The sequence below is a fragment of the Plecotus auritus genome (genome assembly GCF_963455305.1).
Source record: "Plecotus auritus genome assembly, chromosome: 3".
Taxonomy (NCBI): domain Eukaryota; kingdom Metazoa; phylum Chordata; class Mammalia; order Chiroptera; family Vespertilionidae; genus Plecotus; species Plecotus auritus.
The window spans coordinates 112,237,378-112,255,827 of NC_137772.1; the positions used below are offsets into that span (position 1 = coordinate 112,237,378).

General features: G+C 47.8%; 2 protein-coding genes across 7 annotated transcripts in view; one reads left to right on the forward strand and one right to left on the reverse strand.

Annotated features, from left to right (window-relative positions):
- Nucleotides 1-3,524: 3,524 nt before the first annotated feature.
- TMEM121B (transmembrane protein 121B) lies at nt 3,525-8,771 on the forward strand. The gene has a single exon (XM_080661095.1). It carries the CDS (start codon nt 3,649-3,651, stop codon nt 5,443-5,445), a length of 1,797 nt encoding a protein of 598 aa, XP_080517221.1. The 5' UTR covers nt 3,525-3,648; the 3' UTR covers nt 5,446-8,771.
- A 2,965-nt stretch (nt 8,772-11,736) lies between these two features.
- The window catches only part of IL17RA (interleukin 17 receptor A), a 30,519-nt gene continuing 23,805 nt past the window's right edge, over nt 11,737-18,450 (reverse strand). For all 6 annotated transcript variants that reach the window (XM_080659961.1, XM_080659960.1, XM_080659959.1 and 3 more), the window contains one exon: nt 11,737-17,662. In XM_080659961.1, the coding sequence (XP_080516087.1) occupies nt 16,155-17,662 (1,508 nt within the window). In that variant the 3' untranslated portion in view covers nt 11,737-16,154. The remainder of the gene's footprint in view (nt 17,663-18,450) is intronic.

The window sequence follows — 18,450 nt, forward strand, 5'->3', positions numbered from 1 at the left end:
CTCCCCTGCAGGCCTGGGTCCCCCCAACTGTCCTCGCCTGCAGTCCTGGTACCCCCCAACTGCCCTCCCCTGCAGGCCTGGTCACCCCTAACTGCCCTCCTCTGCCGGCTTGGTCACCACTAACTGCCCTCCCCTGCAGGCTTGATCGCCCCCAACTGCCCTCCCTTACAGGCCTGGTCCCTCCCAACTGCCCTCCCCTGCTGGCCATCTTGTGGTGGCCATCTTGTGTCCACATGGGGGCAGGATCTTTGACCACATGGGGGCAGCCATCTTGTGTGTTGGAGTGATGGTCAATCTGCATATTACTCTTTTATTAGATAGGATAGAGGCCTGGTGCACAGGTGGGGGCCAGCTGGTTTGCCCTGAAGGGTGTCCCTGATCAGGGTGGGGGTTCCCTTGGGGCGTGGGGTGGCCTGGGCAAGGGGCCTGTGGTGGTTTGCAGGCCGGCCACGCCCTCTGGTGACCCAAGCAGAGGCCCTGGTATCTGGGATTTATTTATCTTCTACAATTGAAACTTTGTAGCCTGGTGCGGAGCCAAGCCTTCTGCTTGCTCTGGGGCGGCAGCCATTTTTTGGGGGGGATTTATGTATCTTCTATAATTGAAACTTTGTAGCCTTAAGCGGAGGCCTGGACTGGCCAGGGTGTGGGGAAAGCTTGGCTTCCTCCATCACCGAGGGCAACCCCCTAGCCTCCTGCTCTTTCCAGCTCGTGGCTGCCGACATTTCTGTTTGGGTTTATGTATCTTCTATTATTGAAACTTTGTAGCCTTGAGTGGAGGCCTAGGCTGGCAAGGGCAGGCAGAAAACTTGGCTTCCTCCATTGCCAGGGAAACCCAAGCCTCCCTCCTGCTCTCTGTGGCCGTAGACATGTTGGTTGGGTTTATTTGCATATTTGCTCCTGATTGGCTGGTGGGGGTGACTTGTGGGTGTAGCAGAGTGATGGTTAATTTGCATATTACTCTTTTATTATATAGGATAAACTACAATAAAAACAATCACAAAAATTCAAACACTTTAAGGCTGAATATTAAATAATGATTGGGTTATCAAAGAGATCAAAGAAGAAATAAAAAACATGCTGGGAAAAAAATGACAATGAAAACACAACAATACAAAATCTATGTGACACAGTTAAAACAGTCCTGAGAGTGAAGTTCATAGCATTTCAGGCCTACCTCAAAAACAAAACAAAACAAAAACAAAAACAAAAAAAAACAAGAAAAAAACTGGTAATGAATTATCTAACTCTGAAACTTGAAGAATTAGAGAGCAACAAGAAAAGCCCAGAGTGAGCAGAAGGAAGAAAATAATAAAGATCAGAGCATAAATAAATGACATAGAGAAAAAAAACACAACAGAAAAGATCAATGAAACCAAGAGCTGGTTCTTGGAAAGGATAAACAAGACTGATGAACCTCTAGCCAGGCTCACCAAGAAGCAAAGAGAGAGGACCCAAATAAACAAATCAGAAATGAAAGAGGTGAAATAACAACAGAACCCACAGAAATACAAAGAATCATAAAAAAATACTATGAGCAACTCTATTCCAACAAACTGGTCAACCTAGAAGAAATGGATATATTTCTAGAAAAATGCGACCTTCCAAACTCAACTAGGAAGAATAAAAATAAAATCTAAATAGGCCAAAAACTATGAAGGAACTTGAAGCAGTAATTAAAAAATCTTCCAAGAAACAGAAGCTCCGCACCAGTTGGCTTCACATGGGGAGTTTTATCAAAATTCAAAGAAAAATTAAACCTATCCTCCTCAAACTATTCCAGCACAGAAAGCAGTCATTAGTGGCCTGTGCTATGAGTAAATGTTCCCTGGGAGGTTAAGACATGAGCTAAATGAAATTATGATGATAATATCCTCATAATCAACTACCTTTAACTGTGTACATACTCTGTTCCAGGCACTGGGCTAAAAACCCCTTGAATTCATGTCCTGTCTTTATACAACAGCCTGTTAAGATAGATATTGATACCTTTTTAGTTGGATAGTTGGAAGCGTAAGAGATGAAATAACCAGTCCAAGATTACACAAGCTCAGTGGCAGAGCTAAGATTACTGATCCCAGTGGTCAAGCTCTTACTACTCACTATACTAGTATCTGCTCTGCCTTACATGATGATTGGACAAAGAACTTTCCAAAGGTTGCGTGTGCCAGGGGCAGGTGGAAATAATGAAGGTTGTGAGTTCTAAATCCCACATCCCCATGGATTAGTTATACAGACTGACCTCTAAGAGACTGGAGAAAGGTTTGGTTCAAACTGACCCTTATTCAAGAGGCAGGTTTAGTGGCAAGCCCTGTGCAACCAACTACTGTGGTTCCACTGATCCCTTCCCTCAGGCTCTGTGGTGTTGTCTAGGAAGATGAACCTAGCAGCAGAAGGTTTAAGGAAGTCAGGAAACATGCAGTCTGAGGTATGTGGAGGATGAGGGAGCAGGCAAATTTCCAGCCTTGCTTTGATGTGGCTGGGATGTTTGCATTACACATGAGCCTCATCTTTTTTTTTTTTTTTTTTCAAGCCCCAACTGCTCTAGTCATTTTTTTCTCCCCTAACTCCCTGAAGGTATAACTCTACCTGCTGCCTTCCAGCCCAGTCGTGGACTGAGTTCATGGGGGTGAGTCAGTATGAGTTCCGTGCTTGTAGGTGCAGAACCACTATACCTTCTGTCCACCCTGGCTGGTTGTAACATTCACCATCACCCACTTTGAGCCTTTGTTTTTATCAAGGTACCCATACCCATAAATGCCTCTTTGTTTTCCTCTCTGCTAGATACATCTTCCTATTGTTTCCAATTCAATAATTATTTTACCTGCTCTCTCTCCCCAAGCAGTTATATAGAGAGAACTACTCCATTCTCTGGAAATTGGGACCTCCCCAAGGTGGCTCACTGAACCCAGTGCAGGACACATGAATATGTAGAAATTCATGTCTGTGGCTGCTGTTCCTGGTCCTTTTAGTCAGAAAGACCTAACTGCTCTATTAGTTTTTAAGTGCCTTAAAGAGAGGTAGGCTGGTGTGGTGGAAAGGGCACTAGACAGCATAGAGGCCAAAGCTGCCCTAATTCCAGCAAAAGAAACTGCTAACTTGGAATAGAGGTCTGAACCTGTCACCTCAGCCTGGTGCTGGGAGGCACTGAGACCAAGGCCATGTGGTCACTAACCACTAATGCTCCAGGAGTTCTGCTGGTGGGGCCTTGAAGAATCTTCTCCAGGAATCCTATGCTTCCTTTAGGTTCCCCCAGCACTGATCCCACACTTCCCTATCCCTCCTCCTTGTGACATCTACTTCCTCCTCCCCTCTCATCCTCCTGGTCCTCAGTGCTTCCCACCCCAACAACTCTCTCTCCCTCTTTTCTTCCAGCTGATGCAGCCAGCCATGCTTTCTCCAGTCTCTCCTCCTACTCCCTCCCCCATTGAATCCAGTCCTGGTTTCCCTGAAGCCAGCCTCCCTTTCCTCTTTGCCCCTCCCCCCTCCGCCCTGCAGGTGGCGACTTGGGGTGGTGGTGTCGGCTAGTCACCAACCCAAGCTGGCCCAGTCCGGGCGACTCCAGTCCAGATCTCGCTGCTGCCAGACCCAGGTAGGACTCCAGAAACTGGGGAGGCGGGCAGGGTACAGCTGGCAGCCTCCCGGAGGACAATGCACCCAGCTCTTGGCCATCCCCGCTCGGTCTCTGTCTTGTCCTCGTCCAGCTCCGTCCTGCCTCTCCCAGCCGCCACCGGGTCGCAGTCCTTCTTCCTCCAGGGAGGTTTCCCTCGTGGCAGGAGAGGCTCCGGTGACAGCAACACCAGCACCAGCGCCAGTACCAGCCGGGGAGAAAGCAGCGGCGGGGGCAGCGGTTCTCCCAGCAGCAGCACCGGTGCAGAGCGGGAGGACAACCACAACCAGAGCTTCAGTATAAGCAAACCACTGGTTCCCACTGCCTCCACTGCCGGGATCGCAGGACCCCTAGCCCCAAACGCTGACCCAGCCGCGCGTGTTGCTTTCTCCTCCTCGGCCGCCACCCCCTCCTCCACGCCCACCTACTCCTGCAGCATGACAGCAGCGGACGTCAGTGGGGGTGCTGCCAGGGGCATCTTCAGTGGGGGTGCTGCCGGGAGCGTTGGGGGCCCCGGGGTCCGCTTGGCTGGGGTTACCGGTGGCGCAGGGACTAGCAGCGGCGCCTCCTGCTGTTCGTGCTGCTGCTGCTGTAACCGCAAGGCCCTGGCCCCGCCAGACCACAGAGGTCAGCATCACAGTGGGGACTGCGCCCCTAATTCGGGGTGTCGTTGGGGCTACCAGGCACTGTCCGTGGTGCTGCTTTTGGCACAAGGAGGGCTACTAGACCTGTACCTCATCGCAGTCACCGACCTGTACTGGTGTTCCTGGATTGCCACCGACCTGGTGGTAGTTGCGGGCTGGGCCATCTTCTTCGCCAAGAACAGCCAGGGCCGTAGGGGCAGTGCTGCGAGCCACCACCAGCACCATCATCATGCCTCGCCGCCCCTGCACCTGCCCGCTGCTTCCATTGGGGCTGCAGCAGGGGCCAAGGCTCACGGTGGCCGCGGGGGCTCCGGAGGTCCAGGGGGTGGCTTAGGGGCGGCTGAGGTGGTGGGCGAGTTTGCCTTCGCCTACCTGGCCTGGCTCATCTACTCCATCGCCTTCACGCCGAAGGTGGTGCTCATCCTGGGCACGTCCATCCTGGATCTCATTGAGCTGCACGCACCCCTGGGCACCACAGGCTTCCGCCTTACTATGGCGCTGTCGGTGCCTCTGCTCTACAGTTTGGTGCGGGCCATCAGCGAGGTGGGCACTCCCCTGAGCTCAACAGGCCCCTTGATTCTGCAGCCCCAGCAACACCGCGCCTCGGGATGTTTCCTAGGCACGTGTCTGGATCTGCTTGATAGCTTCACCCTAGTGGAGCTGATGTTGGAAGGCCACGTGCTACTTCCCACACACCTTCGCTACCTGCTCATCATAGTCTACTTCCTCACCCTCTCCTCGCCTGTGCTTTGGCTGTATGAGCTCAACGCTGCAGCAGCTGCAGCTGCAGCTTTGTCCTGGGACCAAGCTCCTGGACCTGGCAGCTGCAGCCGCCTTCTGCGCCTACTGGGCGGCTGCCTGGTGGACGTGCCCTTGCTGGCGCTGCGCTGCCTCCTGGTGGTGAGCTACCAGCAGCCCCTCTCCATTTTCATGCTCAAGAATCTCTTCTTCCTTGGATGCCGTGGCCTGGAGACCCTAGAAGGCTGTTGGGACCCTGAAAGTCCAGCTTCTTCCAGTCGGGCTTCTTCTAGTCGTTCCAGAGGGGGCTATGGCGCTCCGCCCTCTGCCCCGCCTCCACTGCCACCTCCACCACCACCTCAGGGAGGCTCCCAGCTGAGTCACTGTATCACAGAGAACAATGAGGCAGGGGCCCATGGCTATGTCAACACCCTAGATGTGGCCTCCCAGAATTAAGGGGAATAAGGGGGGTGGGGTGGGGCTTGCTTTTCGGTTGAGAGACCTCAGCTCCCTTGTCCTCTAACCTTCTCTCACCCAGATTATATCAAGCTTTGTTTAGAAGAGGTAACTGTTGTTCAGCCTGTGTGGCTCCAGTGGTTGAACATGAACCAGGAAGTCACCATTCCATCCTCCATCAGAGCACATGTCCAGGTTGAAGGCTCGATGCCCAGAAGGGGGATGTGCAGGAGGCAGCTGATCAATGATTCTCTCTCATTCATTGATGTTTCTTATCTCTCTCTCCCTCTTCCTTCTTCTTTAAAATCAATAAAGATATATATATTTTTAAAAAGAACAGGTAACTGTTAATAGGGCTAGTATGTCCTTTTGCACTTCTTGGGTCAAGACTGCTTGGAGGAATGGTGAATGAGGAGGGTCTACTCACTCTATTCTCCCTTCTCCATGCCTAACCCTGATTCTCACTTCTAAGGGTCTGGATACCTCTGCATCTTGCTTTTGCCATCTCCGCCCTAATTCCTAGCCATTGTGTGGAGGAGGGAGGAATGGAGGAAAGGAGATGCCCAGGCACAGGGTGCTGGACCTTAGGCCAGTGGTCAGCAAACTCATTAGTCAACAGAGCCAAATATCAACAGTACAACGATTGAAATTTCTTTTGAGAGCCAAATTTTTTAAACTTAAACTTCTTCTAACGCCACTTCTTCAAAATAGACTCCCCCAGGCCATGGTATTTTGTGGAAGAGACACACTCAAGGGGCCAAAGAGCCGCATGTGGCTCGCGAGCAGCAGTTTGCCGACCACTGCCTTAGGCCTTCTGTCTTGCTTAGAAGTGCCAGCTTCTTTTAGGCTGTGGTTTAGTGACCATTGTCCCATGCCTTGAAATTGACTCAGAATCCACTGTCCCCTCATGTGTTTATTGGATTTATTCCAAGTGATAGATGCAAAGTCTATGTCTCTATGTACATGTAGTATTGTTTTCTTATGTCCACCTTGTAGCCCTTTGCAATCAGTAGGAGATCTGGGGAGGCCCAGCCTACTATACATACCACCACCCTCCTTGTTCCTACCTAAACTTGTGGCAATAAATTCCCAGAAAGAGCTGGGCTCCTGGGAGCTGCCCAGTTTCTCTTCTTCAAGAGAGAAGCTCACCCAGGATCTTCCTCAATCCTATTCCTCTCTTCTCAGCTTATGGGGAGAAGAGTGTCAGAGGGTTCATATTCTAAGGACCAAACTGCACCCTCTCTCGGGTGATTGGGCATTTCTGCCTCCATGCTTTTGGCTTTTGTTGCATCATGCACTGATGCTAATTGCAAAAAAAAATAAAGACAAAATACTTGGAAGTTGCATTCAACATGGTCACTAGATCCAGGTGGGATTTTGATGTCAAGGTTGTTACAAAGTCTGAAGTATCAGCCATTGGCTTGCCTGTCTCTCTCCCTATGCATCCATATCTCTTTTCCCAAGGTTTGTTGCTGGCTCGGTCAGATCTTGGTTCAGAACAGCACCCTTGGTGGGGTTCCTGGATAGATATGAAATTGGGTCTCTCATGGGCCCACCTGCCCTCTTAGAAAGTTTTGTGAAGACCAGACATGGTGGTGGTGACTTTTGTCTTTTGCTCTGTTAAGAGAATCTCCAGGGAAAATGCAGGCTTCATGGAATAGGATAGGCAAACCCACCACTGCCCAGTCTTTCTCTCTGGTATTCCTCTTGTTGAGGTTGATGCGAAGGGACATCCAGGGGTTTCCCACTAATAGTCTTAATGTGGGAATCACTCTTGGAATCTTGGAGGTAGGATAAGTATTTTTAGGGGAGGTAAGAGTGCAATTGGGAGCAAGGCCAGGAAATACTCTCCTCCACCCCACAATAGGATAGAGGGGTGAAATTGTAAGAATTTTTGTTTCCCCTTCACTTTCTTATGCTCGGGAAGTTTTGTGTGATGTAGTAAACCCTGGACAAAGGATCAGAAAAATCATGGATTGTAGTTTTGACTGTCACTTTTGCTTTCTGGGCCTCAGTTTTTTACATGGGGTCACTTTCTCCCAACTTCTTGGGGGCTTGTTGACAGAAGACACCCATGTGGACAGAGACACAAGAGGGGCTCATGGATTAACCAGATACTCTCACATTGGGGAACAATGGAGAAAAAATGTTTATATTCAATGCACTATCATGCTTCCAACCCCTAACCCTACCAGGTCCAACATAAACTGGTGGAATTTTGCAGCTAATTGTTTTTTTTCTCTGTCTTTTCTTCTTTCCGTATTGACTCCTCTTCTTTCCCTTTGAATTTCATGTGCTCAGAGTTCTGAGGCCCAGACCCTGGGTGGGCCCCAATAGCTGTTTCCTCTGTTTCCACATTCTCCTTCCAGCTTTGTTGCTTCCTGCTAGCTACCTAATCTCAGTGACTGTGAAAGGACTTTGCATCTGAGCCATGTGCCAGCCCCTGGCTGGTCCCCTACCCCACCCCCTTTTTACTGTTTGGATGGTATTCTCCCTACTGAATGACTGTAAAACCTCTGAGTGCTTTTGGTTTTCTGGTGGGAGGCTGTGATAGGTTCCCATGAGCTGCCACTTCCCTAGGTACATCAAGAAACTGATAGATGGGGGGATAAGGACACATATGTAATATCTTAATCAATAAAAGAAAAAGAAAAAGAAAGTTCAAAAAATAAAACTGATAGCAATTGGGCCAATTCTGGTAGATTTGTCTGCCCCCACATATCTGTCCCCCACCACCCCCCCGCTCCCTAGCCATCCTCTTCCAAATATTTGATGCAAGCACCTTGTGTTCAGAGAGTCAGTCCCTCCCTTCCTTCTGGTATATTTTCCTTGAGTGCTTTTACTTACTTCCCTTGCCCCATTCACAAGAAGAAATTACCCATAAAGCTTCATTTTTCTCGCCTTCTAGGGGCATCTGCATTGTGGGAGTCAAATTGGAGATGTTCTCCATGGTCAGAAAAACAGGAGTGCACTTTCTCCTGAGGTTGAGGGGAAGCGCAGTTCACAGCCAGGAACCCAGGTTCAGAATTCACACTGCCTGCTTCTAACATTTAAGCAAGTAAGCATGTCCTCACTTTGAGCCACTGACAGCTTATCTGTTTTAAAAAGGGGTTGGACTAGACCCTCTAAAGTCTGGTCTAATTTAACATGTCCTGACTCTGATTTCATGTGCTTTTGTGGAAGAGCTAGCTGGCAGTTACAGCCTGGAAGAGGGGAAGTGGCACCTCACTAGCATTTATCATGCCCCTCTCCTCTTTTTAAAAATAAAAACAGCTTCTGTTCTGAAAATAAAAACTTGAGACTTATGACAAACTTCCTGTGTGAATCTTTCCTTACTTAATTCTTAAATGTCACTGTGACATTTGTTACCATTGTATATATTTGTGTTAACATTATGAGTAAACCTTGGTTATTTCCTCTAGTGGCATGCTACTCAGGGAGGCAGTGTGGCTTTGGCCTTGACCTGGTGTCTAGCCAGGTTTTCTGTAGGCAGAATTAACACAGATGCAGCCTATGAGTGATTTCCCCAGCTATCCAGAGCTTTCTTTCCCATTTCTTTCTAAAAATAACTTACCAAAGGGGAAAAGACTGAGAACTAATTTTTAAATACTTTGCCCTTCTCTATTACTCTTGCCCCTTCAGAAGCATGAATCCTTATGTATGAATGAGAACAAAGCCATGTTTTTGTTTTGTTTGTTATTACTTTGTGAAGTCTAAGACAGAACATAGAGTCTGAACAAAAATAAAATTATAGTTTTTTGTTGTTGTTGTTTTTCTTTAGCACAGAGACAGCCAGCACTATTCAAACCACTCTACGTTACTGCCCTATGATGCTCTGGATGTTCCAAAGTTACAGAGCCTGGTCACAAGCTTTCTTTGCCTCCAATTTGCTATGCCTTTGGGTTCTCACCTGACCTCCTGGAACATTTTTATTCTTTATAAAACAGGAGCAATATTACCTACTTCACAAGGCTGTGGTAAGAATTAAATGAGGTGACATGTGCAAAAATGTTTCTTTTCCTGGAGACATTTAAAATCATAATGAGGGGACAAAATTTACACAGGAAAGAATTATAGCACAACATAAGGCCATACCTTCATTCCTTCCTAAATCTAGATGTAAAATAAGTTGATTAATTTGACTAAGCATGTTACAAACTTTTATACATTTCTCATAGTTAAGCATGCAAGCTCTCATTGATTTTGGTCAGCTAGAGCATATATGAGGCATTTTGGGAAAAGTGAAGAAGTGTAAGCATGATCTAGTTATGAATGGGGGGTTGCCTGAGGGGTTGAGCCTGACCCTGCACTTCTGGCCCTAATGAGGAGCATGGAAATATATCCTGTGCTTGATTGTATCAGGCCCTTGATGCACATTGTGTTATTTCATTCTCACAGCCACCTCAAATTAGCTTCATTTCCATTTCCAGAGAAGCTTGCTGAAATGCCACACCATAGTCAGGAAGGGATACAGATCTGAATCCAGGTGTGTCTGCTTCCAAAATCTGTACCCCAAGTAGCCTTCAGACTTCAGCTGTTAACAGGTTGAACTTATCCTTCATTAAAGCTGTGCAGTTCTGGCTAAAAAACAGGGGCTAGTTTTCATATTCTGTGTGAGTGCCATGGAAGAGGCATTGAGCAAGACAACTGGTGATACACCATGTCAGTGTGCAGTCAAAAGTGGGGGCCAGCCAATTTTGCCTCCCTTTCCCCTTTCTGCTCTCTCATCCTCTAAGGGCACTAAAATCTTCTTCCTCTCTATTCAGAAAGGACGGATCCAGTAAATTAACTTATATTAAAGTATTAATAACCTAAGGGGCCATTCCTCCTAGGAAATGAATCTAGGAACCTGGGTAGAGAGCAGGCATATTGGACAAGATTTCTTTGTATCCTTCAAATCATGGGAGAGGATGAACATCTCATCTGTGTTCCTCTAAAGGCAAGGTGGCTCAATAGGGTACCCTGCTTGCCTTAACCAACCTAAATTGGCAGGATGAGACTGTGAATCCAGTGCCAAGATCTAGGAGCAGCAGTAGGGCATGGAGAGCTCGGGAGAGGCCAAAAGAAAGGAGTTGGACCTAGAAGCCATTTAGGAGTGATGTTGGAAGCACTGAGTGGGAAACAGACATTGGACAAAGGTCCCATCTGGCAGAAAGCAATGGGGTACAACTTCACAGCCTATACCTATGGGCTGGGGGCAGTTGCTTTATTTTATAGTCTTCTATAACATAATATATATTGTTTCTATTTTCCCAAAATAAGCATATTCGCTCAGACAACACATTTGCTGAGCTCTTAATATATGCCAAGTATTGGGTCACATATTACTTTTATAATCTGAAAAGGTAAACATATGGTTAAAAAAAAGCAGTAGCAAGAGGAAAGATAATCAGTACCCTGGGTTCATAAACTGCTCTGGCCCAGAATCAGGTTAGAGCTCTTCTCCTTGCTCAGAGGCAAAGAGACCTAAAGACACCCCTGGACTCCTTAGAAAGGCAGCAGTGTGGGAAGGGTGGAAATGCCTGGACCAAGCTGGTTATGGCTATGGTGTGTCCAGTGTTTCCTGGTGTAGGACACCACCTAAGTGCTTCACAGGTATGTTTCATCCACTCCTCACAAGAACTCTGTGAGGTAGGAATTCCTGCTGTACCCATTTTAGAGACAAGATGAGACCTATGAACCCTGACAAAAAAGACACCCACTAAGAAAGTCTCCTAAACAGTATGGCGTTTCCTCAAAAATTTAAAAATGGAACTGCCATTTGACCCAGTAATACAACTCCTAGGAATATATCCTAAGAAAACAGAAACACCAATCAGAAAGGATATATGCACCCCTATGTCCATAGCAGCACAATTTACAATAGCTAAGATTTGAAAACAGCCTAAATGCCCACCAGCAGATGATTGGATTAGAAAACTATGGTACAACCCTGACAGGTTTGGCTCAGTGGATAGAGCGTCGGCCTGCGGACTGAAAGGTCCCAGGTTTGATTCCAGTCAAGGGCATGTACCTTGGTTGCGGGCACATCCCCAGTAGGGGGTGTGCAGGAGGCAGCTGGTTGATGTTTCTCTCTCATCAATGTTTCTAACTCTCTATCCCTCTCTCTTCCTCTCTGTAAAAAATCAATAAAATATATTTGAAAAAAAAAAAAAAGAAAACTATGGTACATCTACACAAAGGAATACTAGGCTACTATAAAAAAGAAGGAACTCTTACCATTTGCAGCAGCATGGATGGAACTGGAGAGCATTATGCTAAGTGAAATAAGCCAGTCAGTGAAAGAAAAAATACATGATCTCACTCATTTATAGATAATAAAGAACATCATAAGCTGATGAACAAAAAGATAGATACAGAGGCAGAGAAGCATCTAACAGACCGTTAAATTACAGCAGGAAGGCTGGGGGGTAGAGGGGAAGGCAAGAGATCAACCAAAGGACTTGTGTGCATGCATATAAGCATAACCAATGGACGCAAGACACTGGGGTGGTGGGGTGAGGGCATGTGCTGGGGGGTAGGGGAGATTGGGGGAAGGTTAATGGGGGTGAAAAAAGGAGACATATGTACTACTATTTGTAATACTTTAAACAATAAAAAAATGTCTCCTAGTGGCTAACTGGGCTAAAACAAAAACAAAAATAGCCTAGCAGCCTTTCTACACAGGGGCCTTTTACACAAACTATATTTAAAGGAGAAGCCTGCACTGAACTGCCTGTCTGCATGGTTTCTGCCATGTGAATCAGCCCTTATAAAAGCTCCTGGAATCCTATTTTAACCAATAAGACTGAGGTTTTTCCACATCCAATTGGAGCTAACAGCTCTGACCAACCAGAGTGGCTCTATTCTGAACATCAGGGCAGTGCCTTCTGGACCAATCAAACTGGGAGGATATGAAGTCCTCATTTACATGAGGACAGACAAATCAGGGGTCAGGGGTGGGGACTTCTATCTATATAAGCCAGCTCCCCTCTGGTTCTGAAGTGTACTTTCCCTCCACCAAGACTGAGTCTCCTTTGCTGAGCTAAACACCAGAGATGCCTTGCTGGAGCAGAGAGCAGGCCAAAGCAGAATGGAGCAAAGCAGAGCAGTACAGCACAAAGCAGACCTGCACAGAGCAGAGCTATTTGGCCTGAGAAGGGCCTGGCCCCAGAACTGTCCTATAGCTGTCCTGTATCACAATTGAGCTGTTTTGCACTGAATCAAGTTTCTTTCTTCACCACACCACAAATTAGAGAGTCCTGTTGCTGTTGAATTGGGGCCAATGGTGATCATCAGTTGGCAGGCTTAAGGAAGATATCTTGATTTAAGTCATTTGGCTGGCAAGCAGCAGAGCCAGGGGCCTAAGTTTGTGTTAACGTCATCAGCCTTCTTTCAAGGACACTCACTCTCCAACACACCTTTCTTGAGGCCCAGGGCCAAGGCTGCAATGCCAGCTCTGCATTTTACTCTGAGTTCAAGTATACTTGGGCCCCTACTGTCTTGAAGATCCTGGAGCAGAATAGATCTGGCTCTCCCCCTGACTTTTTTGGGAAGGAGAATACCAATTTCTGGGCCTAAAGGTCACAGAATAAAAATCACCCATAGTACAGCTTCTTTTCCCTTATGCCTTATTTAATACTCAAAGATCAGCAGGAAATAAGTGAAAGCCATCATACACTGGCATTCGGAGATCCCAGCTCAAATTACTATATGAATGTTTAAGTGACTGAACATACCCCCTCAAAACTGAAACATGGCTGAGGGCCTTCCTAGGCAGAGAAACTGGTTTATAAAATCAGTATAAGCAGCACTATATCAAGCAAAGTCCAGACTGCCCATCATCTAATTATACCTTCCCCCTCTCACTCCCCTAACTAGGATCAAGACAGCTGGCAGAAAAACTTATGGAAAGCCACCCAAAGTTCAGAGGCTTGCATTGGACAGCAGTCACAGACAGCTGCTCCCCTGCATGTTTTTGTCACAAGGTTGGCTTCTGCCCACCTTGAGCCACCTCTGCTACAGTCTATTTAGGAGCAGAGCCAGAGAGGTGGGAGAGTCATAGGTTGGAAGACATCTGTTCTTGGAGGGGCTCTTCTGGGCAAAGCAGGATTTTATTTAGCTATGGTTTAAAATAATACAAAAAGAAAGGCCTGGCTTGCTTTATACAAATTCTTGAAGCTCTTGGCATTTGGATGACAGCAAACACCACACTCTGATTGACAGAATTTCCAGCACTACGGTGACTAGTGTGAGATTTGGGGACTCTAGGGATTGGGGAAAGGATGTGGAAGCAACAAAAGAATGATATTAAAGAAAGGGTCACCCTAGCTGGTTTGGTGCATAGGCCTATGGACTGAAGAGTCCCAGGTTCGATTCTGGTCAAGGGCATGTACCTCGATTGCAGGCTCAATCCCCAGCCCTTGTCAGGGCACATGCAGGAGGCAAACAATGGATGTATTTCTCTCTGTCTCTCCCCCTCCCATCCACTCTCTCTAAAAATCAGTGGAAAAATATTCTCGGGTGAGGATTAACACAAAAACAAAAAAAGAGAGAGGATCAAGAAGCCTGGAGAACTTGGATTCCATTTATATATGACATGTCCACAATAGGCAAATCCATTGACATTAGTGGTTGCTTAGGCACAGGATGGTTAAAGGGATTAGGGGTGATGATTAAGGGGTGCTGTGTTTCTTTTGGGAGTAAGAAAATGTTCTAATTATGTTGATTGCTGACCTCTGAACTCCTAAAAGCCATTGAACTGCACAGAGTCAATGGTATATGAATTATAGTGCAATAATTAAGCTGTTAGGGAAAAAAAAAGCAGCAGTCCTGGACATAGAGGAGACATAGTGGACAATGTCAATTAAAGATATCTGGCCTCAAAGGCCAGGAAAGCTAGAATTCAAGGTTTGTGGGGAACACAATCCAAATGGAAGTATGCTTCTGGGCACAAGGACTACATTGGTTGGGCCATTCTGCTGCCAGATAGAACCCTGACTCCAGCCAGAGAAGAATCCACCATGGTAAGTGCTTATTCACAGAGAGCTTGGTAGGCATCTGGACACAATAATGCCCATCTCCAGAATTACTGAAGAAATTGAACCCAAGAGGCTGGGAAGGCTGTGCCTTTTCTCCCTATTTTATAGTCTGTTTAGGCTGCTATGACAGGGCAGACTGCATCCCAGTGTGCTCTTCCAGGAAAAACTTCAAACTCTGGGCCTTAGTATCTCTCCTTAAATATTTTCTTTGAATGTAGACCTTTAAGAACAGAGTGGCACACTTCCCTCTCTGCAAAAAGGATCTGCTCAGTGACCTCCTACTCCCAACCTGCCATGAACACTCCATATCTCACACTCAATCCATTTTGCTGTTGGACTCCACTGTGGAGCTGAGGGCTCCCAGTCAGCAACCCTGAAGCATTCTTTGCTGGAGCTCTCTCACTAACTGGGAGCTCAGGACTTCAGACTTTCCTCCCTGATGAATGCTACTCAGTTTCTTATCAGTTGTCTACCTGATCTCTTTCCAAAATGATCTGAGATGGCTTGCAAGTATGTTTGGCTCTCAGCCTCCTCTGCAGGGCAACAGCTTATCATATCCAAGGAGTCCCAGGCCTTCAGGCTGATGTACCAACTCCCAGCCTAGACTCTGGATAACCTGCCACCACATCTCTCATGTCTCCCTCCCTCCTCTCCAGGCTCAACTTGCAGTATACTGATGGGCCTGGCTCCTACTCATCTCCTAGCCTTTACCTTCCCCAGGACTTGTGCCTTCTCCAATCACACTCTCTTGGCATAGGAAACTAGCTTCTCCTTCAGCTCATACTTCACCCACTCCAGGATTTCTCCCTGGGCCAGGTACTACTTCTGTGTGTTCTCATAGTCCTGGGCAGGCGTCTGTTCAGCCTTTCCATTATGCATGACCATCCTCTACTTGCCAATCTGTTGCTCTCACTAGATGTTAATTTCCTTAGTGACCAGGGCCAATGACAGGTGCAACTTATCTTTGTATCTCTGGTTCCTGGCACATAGTAGGTACAAAATAAATGTTGAATAAATGAATGAATCATGGAGACTCAAGAACACTGCCACTAGCTCCAGAAATGGGCTGTAGATTTTTGTGGGGATGGAAGATGATCAGATGGTCCCAGTAAGAAAAATTAAGGAAGATCAAAATCAAGATGTCTATATTTTAAAGGTATCATTTCACATATGAATATCCTATATAATAAAGAGGCAATATGCAAATTGACCATCACACCCTCGCACAAGATGGCCACAGCCATGTGGTCACAAGATGGCTGCCACAAGATGGCCTGCAGAGAGGGCAGTTGGGGGGAGGGGACTAGGTCTGCAGGGGAGGGCAGTTAGGGGTGACCAGGCTGGTAGGGGAGGGCAGTTAGGGGTGACTGGGCCGGCAGGGGAGGGCAGTTGGGGGTGACCGGGCCAGCAGGGGAGCAGTTAGGCATCGATCAGGCTGGCAGGGCAGTGGTTAGGGGGTGATCAGGTTGGCAGGCAGAAGCAGTTAGGGGCAATCAGGCAGGCAGGCAGGCGAGCGGTTGGGAGCCAGCAGTCCCGGATTGTGAGAGGCATCCCAGATTGGAGAGGGTGCAGGCTGGGCTAAGGGACACCCCCACCCAGTGCATGAATTTCGTGCACAGGGCCTCTAGTATATACATATAGAGACACACATGTACACTCCCTTCTCTCAATGGTCTTGTCTGGGAGGCACTATGTAACTGGCCTCTCTGGTTCCATATTGTCCCAGCCAGAGTTATTCTGAAGCTCTTGGAAGAAAAGCTGTCGCTGGAGGCTTCTCAGGCTCTCCAGGGCCTCATGGGAGAGTTGCTTGGCAGACTTTCCCAGGTTCTGCTTTGTTTCCTCTTCCTCCATTTCCACCAGTCCATCAGGGGGTTGTGGGGAGCTCCTGGAGATGTAGCCCTGGTCAGACTGCACTGACTCCCGCTGCCCCTCTCCATAGGGTATGTATGGATCTTTGAGGACCACCACAGGTCTGTCCCATTCTTCAGGGGTCTGGCAGCTCAGACTTTCCTGGGAGAGTGAGAGCATCAAGCCTTCAAGCTGCCCCCTTTCATCCTCTGAGTGGTGGTCTGGTGATGCCATAGGGGTGCTACAGAGAGGTAGGTCCTCTGAGTCCATGGGGAAGAAGAGGACACTGTTCTGCTGAGGGTCACAGTGTTCCAGCAGTGGGCAGGCCTCATCTCCTTCCACAATGGCCAACTGACTGGCTGTGCTGCTCCTAATAGCAGGAGGGGCAGGTACCACATCTTGAGTGGGAGGGACAGCCTTCAGGGGGAGCACCACGGTGTGAAGGGTTTGGGCCACCAGCTGCCCCTGGGGCTGAAGCTTAGGTTGTAGCCTGGCCACTCCTCTGCCTTCCTCAGCAATGAGCAGTGCCACCACCAGGTGGCCCTCAGCAGCAGGCTCCTGCATCAGGGGCTCCTGCTTCACAATCCCTCTTCCAGGTGGCAGTAGCCACTCTGCAGACACCTCTTCATTCAGGGATGGAGTATCCTGGTCATCTGTTGAGCAGAGGTTCTCACGTTCAAACCAATCAGGGCACTGAGCCTGCCACTCTCTGAACCTCTCTACAGCTTCCTTGAGCTGCCAGCCACTGGGACTCTGCAAGTAATTCTCCCCTGTGAGCTCCCCAACACGGTGCATCCGGCCAGGTTCATACATCTCCAGGTCCTGAATCCGGAAGTAAACCTCCTCAAATCTGTCCATGAGTGGGTACCTAGAAGTGATGTTGAAGAGGTCTGGGATATCACTCTCACTGCTGATGTCACTAAAGTAGCATATGATGTAGGTGCCAAAGCTGGCTGGCTTCTTGAAATCTGGTAGGATCATGTTCATGGCTGCTGTGAAAAGGTCCCCAGCAAGCTTCTGGTGGTCACATCGAAGCTGGACAGCAGGCTCCTCCCAGCCAAGTATGGCCTGCCACTTGGCCCGGGTACCTCGGGAACACAGGATGATGATCTTGGAATTGCTCTCTACCATCTCCTGCTTCTGCCGGCCCACCCAGGTCATGACTCCCATCTCTGAGATGATCTGCTCCTCCAGCAGGTCGAGGGTCACTTCAGTGGCACAGACAGTAAGCAGGAACTGGGCGAACTTCAGGACCACATCCACAAAGAGAGGGTGGTCGGCAGAGTAGACAATCCAAACCTTTCTGGGCTTCAGGGGAGGGGGCATCAGGCCAGTGGTGGGCAGGACATCTGGGGGAAACAAGGCAAGCCAAGCTCACAGGTTCAGGTGTGTGTCTGTGCTGACCTTATACCACAGGCCAAGGGGAGGGACCCAGACCAGGCAGAGCTTGGCTCCCTGGATTAAGAAATGCAACCGAGGTCTAGGAGTAAGCCAGATGTTGCTGTTTTACCTGTTTTGGCTACATGAAAAAAAAAAATCAGTCTGGTACCTTCTGGAAAAAAAAATCTTTCACATTTCTATCTGGCCTTCAGCCTATATAAGTTCATCAAAAAGAAAAAAATAGAAACAAAGACCTGACTATGGAACAGGGATGGTCTCTTTTTTTAAAAATTAAATTTTTATTGATTTTAGAGAGGAAGGGGCAGGGAGAAAGAGATAGAAACATCAATGATGAGAATCCCTGATTGGCTGCCTCCTGCACATCCCCTACTGGGGATCAAGACCATTACCCTGACTAGGAATCGAACCCGGCACCTCTTGGTCCATTGGACAACACTCAATCCACTGAGCCACCACAGCCAGGCCAGGGATGACCTTTTTTTCACAAAATATGGTTGGTACCTTACCTCCTTTCCTTGTCCAAGTGATTTAAAAAACTTTTGCCCCAGCCATGCCATTTAAGGTGGCCTCTTTGGGGATGAGGTCTTCTGAAGGGACTCAGGAGTTACACTGCAGAAGGTGACCCACCCATTATCTCAGGAGAACCCTCCATCACATCTTTAAAAATAAACACACACTTTCTCTCTCATCATTGATGTTTCTATTTCTCTCTTCCTCTCCCTTCCTCTCTGAAATC

Bases quoted from the DNA above. Each gene is read 5' to 3' on its own strand.
- TMEM121B (XM_080661095.1), top strand. From the start codon at position 3,649: ATGCACCCAGCTCTTGGCCATCCCCGCTCGGTCTCTGTCTTGTCCTCG.